At 48.9% G+C, this 9,409-nt stretch overlaps 1 protein-coding gene across 1 annotated transcript in view; it reads left to right on the top strand.

The window, feature by feature from the left end:
- Window positions 1-21: 21 nt before the first annotated feature.
- The window catches only part of CAMTA1 (calmodulin binding transcription activator 1), a 305,869-nt gene continuing 296,481 nt past the window's right edge, over window positions 22-9,409 (top strand). The window contains exons 1-2 of the mRNA XM_074847837.1: window positions 22-72; window positions 4,167-4,260. Coding sequence (XP_074703938.1) covers window positions 4,194-4,260 — 67 coding nt within the window. The 5' untranslated portion in view covers window positions 22-72; window positions 4,167-4,193. The remainder of the gene's footprint in view (window positions 73-4,166; window positions 4,261-9,409) is intronic.

Raw genomic sequence — 9,409 nt, 5'->3', positions numbered from 1 at the left:
CCCCTGCGCCTGCGCGGCCCCGCCCCCAGGGAGCCGTGAGGCGGCGGGCGGCGGCGGGCGCGGGATGGCGCGGTGAGTGCTCGGCCCGGCCCGGCCCGGCCCGGTCCGCCCCGGCCTGGTCCACCGCGTCGGAGGGCGCCGCGCGGGGTAGGCGGGAGCGGCCCTGTTCCCCGCGGCGTTTCTCCCGCCGCGGCCCTCGCCTCGGCCGGGCGGGGCCGAGCGAGCGGCGACCGTGGCAGCGGGCTGGGCCCCGCGGGCCGTCAGGGCCTGTGTCCGCGCCGTTCCTGGGCAAGAGAGGGAGGAGGAGCGGCCGTAGGCGGTGCCGCCGGCCGCGGGGAGCTTCCTGCGGCGGGGCTCAGCCTTCCCGGCGAGCGCTGTGCTCCGGGGCAGCGTGGGGGGGTGCGCCGAGGCCGCGGTGTCCCCTCCAGACGTGCCCCGAAAGGGCCGTCACTTCCCCGTGTTACTGAGGGGACCAGCAGTCGCGTGCGTTGCCCTGAGGTCTCTTGCCTGGCGTAACGAGAGGATCATTTCCACACCGCTTTGTGACCCAGGTGTCTTGGTTTCATGAGTAACTCCTGGCTCCGATGAGGTGGACTCACAGAGGTTACGTGAGAAATGTTACAGCCTGTGACAATAGCGTGAGGTCAGATCTTCTGACCTGCACGGAATACGAAGGCGAGGAAAAGATTAGCTCAGCAATGTTAAACCCAGTGGCACAGAATGGCTTGCAGGGAGCAGGCCACGGCTAGACCTTGTTCGCCACTATAAACCTGGAGCAGTTATTTTCAGGTCAGTAGCGCTGCTTTGGCTGCTCACCACAGAGCAGAGGATACGGCCCTCGAGCTGATGCTGTGGTGCCCTCCAAAGCGCAGACGGTCTTGCTGGTGGGTTAACCATGGGAGGGCACTCATCAGGTCTTACCCAGCCCCGAAATGGAAGGAAATGCCCCAAAAGTGTGGGGAGCAGTCAGAATTTTTCCTAGGAGGGTTTCCTGGTCTGTGCCTCGTTACGGAGCGTGCTGTCAGATAGACTGGGTGTTTGTTGCATTCCTTGCTGTGATAAGGCAGCCAGGACAAAAAATAAGGCCTTTTCCACTGACGGTTGGATGTTCCCCAGTGACTGGATCTGGGGTTTGTGGGGGGGGTGCTGGAGTGGTTTTACAGTCCTGCTGTCCTCAGGAGCTTTTGAAAGACCACTCGGTATCACCAGTACAGCCTAGCATGAGGCTGAAACTGTGTTTTCCCATTCCAAAGCTCAGCTAATTTGTTTTGGATTTGATCTTCACATAACTTTTGTTTGAAAACGGGAATGTTTTAATATTTAATAAGCTTTTTTCTGATCCAAGGGTAGTTAACAAGGAAGTGTTGATCATGTTATGGAAGTCCCTCTGCATTTGTAGTGATATGCAGTGCTCGGGACAAGAGGTCCACAAAGGCTCCCTTTCTGAGAAACCACGTAGAGATGGGTCTGCTTTACAAGGAATCACCTGGCAGCATGCTTTTCCTGAATGAACCCTCCTGCTAGACTCTTTTTTTTCCACATGGTTTAGGAGTCATTGAGTCTGTGCAAAAATGCAAAGAAGACTCGAGTTCTGAGGATGTCAGTTGCCGTGGCAACGCTCTTTCCCACGGATTTTGGTCCTGTCGAAACTGTGCTCTTTTTCTAACGTGGTCTGGGAGTTGTGTGGTCCTTGGGGATGTTAGTGGCAGAGTTACTGGGAATCTTTCCCCTTACCAGATTGATCTAACACTTTCCTAAAAGACACAGCTGCTCGTTGCCAGCTCTGGCCGCTGTTTCGCATGCATCACAGATGATTCGGGGGAATTTTTTGGGAACAGTCCACAGATGTCACATCTTGGCAGGGAAATATAAGAAGAGAGAAATATGAGTTTAGGGAGCTAAATATGAACTGTGCTTTCTAAGCATGTAGAGATAGCTCTTTAAAACCCTAAATTATAACAGAGGAAATGTAACATCTATGGCAAAAAGCTATTTGGGGGAAAGAAAGGGAAAAAAAAGAAAAGCCTTGTTTGTGCTTTACTGCCTTGCCAAGTTTTGGTTCAGGGTGCAGTGTTCCTCTTGCCGCTACTCACAGGTTCCTCACACCACACAAGAAAACGTCGTGGTGCTGTGTGGGACGCAGTCTTTGTGATGAGAGGAGCAGACCCCAGGAATCAGATCCTGGGTTTAGCCAGGCCGTGTGCCGTCAGACACGTGACGCTGTGGCTTGTGCTCCTTTTGTAAACTGCGAGTAGCCTTACTAGTGTCCTGACACAGCTCTGGCGTTTTCCAGAGGTCACAATCTACTGGTACCTTTCCTCCTCAGATGTAATTGGTTGGGTTCCTCCTTAGAGTGGACCTTGTGATCCATGGAAATACAAGAAACTGTAATCATTGCTTGTTTTTTTCCGAAGCTGTAATGTCCTAGATCTTTTACAGACAGGAAAGAAGCTATGTGCTCTGTTTAAAAGACACTGAGCCCGCCCCTGGAAAGAGAGTTGAGTGTGGTGGACCTGAACATCACCATGTTCATGAACTCGGGGTAGTTGTGCTGGATGGGCAGCGAGTAGCGGAGTGTGCCTGCCAGGCTGGTGGGGAGGGTCCCTCGGGAGGGTCCCTCAGGAGGGTGGCGCAGGGTGTGTCTGAAGCGCCGGCGTTCCTCAGCTTGGGCACCAGCGGCCAGTGCTGCCGGTGAAAGGGGGGCAGCAAACTGTGCGTGTCCCTGTCTGCAAAACTGGTTTGGGGCTGAAAAGCTATTTTTTTTTAAGCTAAGGGAAACACCGGTGCTCGTGTTTCTCTGGGACCATAGCGACTCCTCTACAAGGTGCAGAGGCATTCCAGAATTGGTGCCCTTCCGTGACTTTAGAGCCGGAGGTACCTCCCGTCTGCTGAATCTTTCACCTGAGCTCGTGGGCTGGGCGGGGAACCAGCCTCCCCAGTGTCGTGAGAGTGGCGAGGGACTGCGAGGAGGCCTTGTTTAGCTGATTTCTTAGTAACTGGAATCATGTAGTCATCGCTGGAAAATTGCACCCGCACAAAGTGTTTTTGCTAATATTAACTTTAGTTCCATCTCGGCTCAATGGAGGGAAAAACTAGAAAGTGCCATAAATTCAGCCGAGCTTGTCAAAGCTGTCAAATTACCACCTGATAAAGCTCCTACCTCCTAATGATTACAGCCATCAGCCAGAGAGGAAATGTATGCCGATGGGGCTTTCGAGTGACAGCGCCAGGGTTCAACATTGTTAGACTTTTAATGTAGTGTCATCTGGGGGCTCTTTGGCTTCAGTGGAGGGTGAAGCTCTGAGCAGAGTTATTTCTTAAAAAAAAAAAAAAATCAAAAAAATCCAAGGATGTAGACTAGCATACTATCTCTCTCTTATCAGCCAGATTAATGCTGACTACTAAATTTTAGTAAAGGTCTTCTTTGGTTCCATTTGTTAGTATTAGAAGTCCATAGAGATAATGTCTTTTCACGTATAAAAGATGCTATTGATTTTCTGTTACTGTTGTCCTGAAATGTGCACAGTGTGTCTATGGAGCAGTGACAATCCTCCATCACTAGCTTTATGGGAAAAGAATGGTTATTGAATCTCTTCCCATAAAATATAATCTCTTTCTCTCTCCCAGAATTTGCCAGCCCCTGTGGGAGTCCCTCATGTTATCTCTTTGAGAAAATTGATTTTTTTTTTGTCTCCGCTTTGTACGCTTGTGTTTAGTTTTATTTTTAATTTGGCTCGTGCTATGAAATGAAGGCTTCCCTAACATTAAGCATGCTTTCTCAGTGTTGTATTGCTTCTTTTTCATATAGATTTAACACTTTCTGAATGTTGTAAAATAAAATAAAGATATCTGCCTGGTGCAAGTCTCTCTTGTTGTTGCTGGGGATTTTTTTGCTCTGGGTGAGTCACTGCCCTGCTCTTTCTTTCCAGGCAGGTCTGAGATACTGACAGCTTTTCAGCTGCTTACAGGTAAATTCAGGGTAAGTTTCTAGAGTCAACACAGGCTGATTGATTTTGGATGAATGACTCTAGCGGAGAACACAACTTGCAGTGCTGTCTGCTCAAGGAGCAATGGTCTTTGAACTTGAACAACGGCAAAAATACTCTGTCAAATTTGTCCTTTCCTCTGTGTAGCAAATGACTGACTATGGGACTTTTTCCTTTCAGGGAGGAAACGGCAACATGAATTCATAGATGATGAGTAGGATGCCAAAGCCAGAGATGACAGTGCTCTTGAAGAAATGCTGGGTAGAACAAAAAGGTAAAAGGAACAGCTAATCGAGTGCATTTTGGAGCCTGTGGGACTTCATGTGGTACCTCCCCTCATGAGGCCAATGGCATACTCCCTCAAACTGTAGCTGAGTTTTCTGAATTCCCTCCTCCTCCATTTTGCATGAAGTCCCAGTGATGCCTCACTCCTTACCTACTCTTGCTGTGCTTAGGCCTTCCCCAAAGCTGCATCGTTCTGTACCCAAAGCCCCGCGAGACTTGTACTTTCAGATGTGTCCTTGCATGCACACGCTCGCGGGTCCGGCAGCCGTCTCAGCCGCCCTGCAGCTCCCGCTGCCAGATTAGTCTAGCAATTGTACCAGGTTGTCTGCCGCCGTGTTTTGCGATGAGAACAAAAAGAGAAATAAGAGATGAACTCGACCGGTTAATTTGCAGCCAGTGCCATTCTCCTGAGGTGACGGTTCGGTACAGCCATTGCCTGTTCCGTCTTCTGACTTAAACTGGGGCAGATACACACGGTTAAAATGTTTGGAATGCCTTGCAAACAGGTTGCCTCCACGAGGACTAAATTGCTTTCTGCTACTCTGATGCTTTTTACTGCATTTTGTGTTAATGCTGTTGAGATGCCCAAAGGAATCGCTTCTTATTGGCTCTTTCATTCTGAGAAATTATCTCTGTAACTGAGGCATGATAGTCCACTTGGGGACTTGGGGAAGTAAGAGGCAGATTTAATCACACCTGCAGAGCGCCGTGCAGTAGAAAGGGCTTCGTTACGCTCATCCAATGGCAGCAGAAGTGGCTGAAGCGACTGACAAGAAGCAAGAAAATCTTCATTAGTAACGTAGCTCTCCTTGGGATATTTTCATGCTTGTTTATGGAAGACTGACTTTAATCCCCCAAAAGTCAAAAGCAAACATTCTCCTTGAAAATGTTCCAGGTTTGTAGTAATTATCTGCGTGTTGCCCCTGCCTCTCGGCTCTTGCTGGCAGCGAGTGTATGGGACAGAAGGGCATTTCTGTGTCCAGCAGGAGATCTTGGCAGTAGGAGGAGCAGGATGAGGTGTGAATGGCTGATATATGTAAATAACAGTTCTCTTCTGCTGAAAGTGTCCTCTTCAGAACAACAATCAGAGAGGAATTTGCTATAGTTTAGGTGTTGGTGCCAGTTGTAATTTTTATGAGCTTAAACTGGTTTTAATCGAGACGCGTCTGTCGCGCAGAGCATTGTGCAGGGCAGGGTTAAAGTTTTGAATGTGCCAATGCCACCGCTTTGCCCGAAAACCATCAGTGCGGTTTTGACAGTGTCAGAAATTATTTCTTCAGGCTGATTTATATGGATAGGAAACGTTCTGAAAGATCTAGCAGTTCCGTACGCGCACGGGGTGTCTGGGAAGGGAGGTGCTGGCTTTGTTGACCTTTGGCACCTCGCTGTTTCCCACGGAAGCACGTTCCCCGCAGCAGTGCAGCTTCAACGGGCGCGCTCGGGGTCTTTGGATCCCTTCAGCCAAGTGCATCAGGAGCCTGTCAGGGGACAGAGCTCTGCGTTAGGGCAGTGCTTTCATCTCTCAGAAGCTGTTTTCAGAACGCACAGAGCTTGCCAGAAAGCCAACCTTCCACACTTTGAAGAGGAGAAACATACAGGAATTACTCACAGATACCATTTTCCATGGACAGCCCTCTGGATTTCATGCAGTGTTGGTGGCTGGAAGCTGGGAACCCATTTTCCCTACCAGCTCTTCTCGCTCCAAAATCAGCCTCCAACTTGCCTCCAGTAGAATAGTTCTCTGAGAAGGAGTCAATGACTTCTCCTGCTGTGTCAGCGAGAATATTACTTGGGCTCAATTCTACATTTTTTTGGCCTCTATTTAGTAAAATACTTTCCCATTGTTGCCATGATAAGGAGCTGCTCTGGATACTACAGGTTGTCCTAAAATCCTTATTGTGTGTAGGCCACATGATGTCACAGGGGAGGAACAACACCAGATTCAACTCTTACGGTGAAAAAGTAGTAATTTGTCCTGTGTCATTTGGGAAATGTAACCACGTTTGAAATACCTTATAAATACCATATGAAATACAGATCAGGTTTTTGACAAGGTCGCAATTTGCATAAGCTATCATATAGTTAAAATATATGATAATATAATTTTTAGTTTAGTAACACCAGAGTTGAGAATTCAGGCATGCTTAAAATGGTAATTAGCAAATTTCTGTTGTTGTCAATTCGTATTTTGGGAGATCTGACAGTTTTGTTCGTTCTTTTTCTGCCTATGTGTATGTTAAGGCTTTTGGTGTATTATTCAGCTATTCCCATAAACTTGGATGTAAATCTGTTGTGCTCTTTGAGTTTCAAAATTCTTCACCATCGATCTGGAAAGCTTTAAGTCTGCTGAAATTGGAGTGCAGTCAGTGCGGGCGAGGAGCTGCGTCCTCACGCTTGTGCCAGTTCTCCAGAGCCAGGACTCGTGGCTGTTCCCTGTTCCTCCTGCTTGCTGCTGGGGTCCTGGAGGCCAGCCAGCGTGGCTCGGCGGTGGCCCACAGCACCCTGCGAGTCCGGCATCACTGCAGGCTGGGCGAAACGGGGAACGGGGAGATCTTTCTTGGTATTTGCTGCCGTTTGGACAAAGAGCACTATATAGATGTTATTTTACTATTCATGCCACTAAACATTAGCTCGGGGAAGATGCATGCTGCTATTGCTTTAAGGTGGCTAGTGGCCACTAGCTGTGCTCAGCACCGCCTCTGCCAGCTCCGGCATCGCGGCACGTGCTGTCAACTCAGCAGTGGCTGGAAGGCTCAGATAGGACCAGATTTGGCATCAGCATAATCGCTTCTGCGGGCGTTGTGCTTCGGATGTTGCCAACTCCTCGCTGTTTCTTCTTCTTCCAGCACGTGGTATTTTATATGACCCCGAGGATAAACAGTTGCCTACTAGACAAGCTTGCGGTTTTTTGGTTTTTTCCCTCAGTCTTGTCAGAGTTCAGGTTTTCAATTGCAGGGGAGCACTGGGAAATACGTATTCTGTTTTGCTCGCTGTCCTGCTGACACCTGCGCTTGCCGGAGCGGGTGCGAGGCGGCACAGCGGGAGTTGGTGTGCTGTTCGTCATGCCGGTGACACGGCCTGGTAGACGGAGCTGCCGAGCTGGTAAAGGAGGGTGCTTATCTAAGGGAGAGTCACATCCCGTCACTCTGGGTTGTGTAGCCTTGCCTTACCTTGGTGCAAATTCTCATACTCAAACGCAGGTGGAGCTTTTCAAAGCCCCTGATGTTACGTTCGTGTTCAGCCCGTGTCTTGCAAGCATACAGCAAAGGAAGGTGAATCGCTCCCTCGGTACACTTTGATCTTAAAGTTCGGTATTGCTCCTTTTCTCTAAGTGGTTTGTCAGACAAAATTTCTTATTCACTGTATTTGAAGATCTCGCCCTCAATGTCAGAGGCAAGGCAGTTGGAGGAGATGCAATTAGAATTCCTCCATCTTTGAAATATTTGATTTGGTGTAGAATATTTTGTAGGCCCATCAATGCATTTTCGTAACACTGTATAACGTCGCAGTGGCTGTTACTACAGTTGTTACTAGCAGGTGGAGCTCCAAGGTTTTCTGTTTTTTTTTGTGGGACATGTTTGTTTTGGTTTGGCTTTTTTTTTCCCCGATAAATTGTGGACATTTTTGACTAGTGCAGATTGGTTCCTCAGATGAGCCAAGGACAACCTTTCACTGCAACTTTGGGTGTTTTAATCCAGATACTTGCTTTCAACAAACTTGCTATGAACCATACAAGCACCTTTTGTGCAGATGAAATTTCATTATCACTACTGAGAACATAAGTTGAAATTTTGATTCTATGGAAGTTATGCTGAGTATATTAATATCTGCCACGTGATTTGTCTGCTTCCAACCATACTCTTCTTAAGTAAAAATTCACCCCTTTTGAATAAAAGCTGGCAACTGACTGGCATAAAATAAACGGGGTATTTTTAGAGACAGACAGTGTGGCTTTTCCCATAGTAGATGGTGGATGCCTATCACTAATGCGCCACTCACTTTATGGGATTGGTGTGGCTAACGAGTTGTTTATAGTCGTTTAGTAAATAAGGGCTTTTGCAGAATCAGTGCTCCAGGAGGAAAATGCTGAGAAGTCCCCGTCATGGGGATTCCATCACACCAGCTACTCTTGGTGAAGGAAGAACAGTGTTTTCAGCATTTCTTAATCATCGTTGCCCGTAGAAAACTTCTTTTTATTGGAAGTACCTACCTGGCCACTCTGAACGAAAATCCCTCGGGGAGAAAAACTGTCACTGGTTGAGGTACAGTGGCTCTAAGGGTCTAGCTCAGTAAGCATGAGGTTACCGGTGCCTTGTTTTCCCAAAGAAGTGAATGCTTTGGGATTAATTAAACTCTTTTCATTCTCTACAGCAGTGTAACCTTTCTTTTATGCATTTTAGGGCTCGCACCATGTACAAAGTCACATATGCTATCTGCGTGACTCCAAGGTAAAGACTTGGGGTAAAATTACGTATGTTCTTGAAATGAAAGGGACTTGCGGCGCTCGTCAGCACATCACGCGGCACTGGCAGGGTTCAAGTGCAAAGGTGTTGTTCAGCTGCAGCTCAGCTCCTAGGCTCTCCACAAAGGAGAATGCTCTGTTTTTCTCAGTCCCCCTCAAAGTCTTTGGTGGTGAAGTGGCTTCTACCTGGTGCTTTGAGCAGCCCTCCGCCATGTGCCGTTTGCATAGGTTGTTTCCAAATCACCGCTCCGTGCTCCTAAAGCCGGCTCGCTTTCGTTGTTTAAGCCCCTCCCCGTCCCTAAGCCAGCCCCGTGGCCTGCTCCGGGCTGCTGGTGTAGCGTTAGTACTACGTCGTGGCTGCCACCGGCCGAGGAACAGGCCAACAGATGCGGCTTGCCCGGTCTTCCGAGAGCCACCAGCCCGATGCGTGTGCGCTGGGTTCAGCGGGTCCAGAGTCCCCGGCTGGCTTGTGCCTGCACGATCCGGGTACGAGAGGAGAGGTGGCTCACAGAGAGGCAGGGCTCTTCGAGTCAGGTGTCTGAAAACGGGCCTGAGGCGCAGTTCGTTCTTACGGAGGTGTCTGCGTGCCCAGTGTGTGCCTCGCAGCGTTCACCGTCCTAATCGCTGTCACTGCTCTCTGACCCGGCTCGAACCTCAAGCGTCTGCTTCTCACCTG

Source organism: Strix aluco, chromosome 22 (assembly GCF_031877795.1).
Source record: "Strix aluco isolate bStrAlu1 chromosome 22, bStrAlu1.hap1, whole genome shotgun sequence".
Classification (NCBI taxonomy): domain Eukaryota; kingdom Metazoa; phylum Chordata; class Aves; order Strigiformes; family Strigidae; genus Strix; species Strix aluco.
Note: the sequence above shows the minus strand (reverse complement) of the source record. Positions and strands in the feature narration are given on the sequence as shown.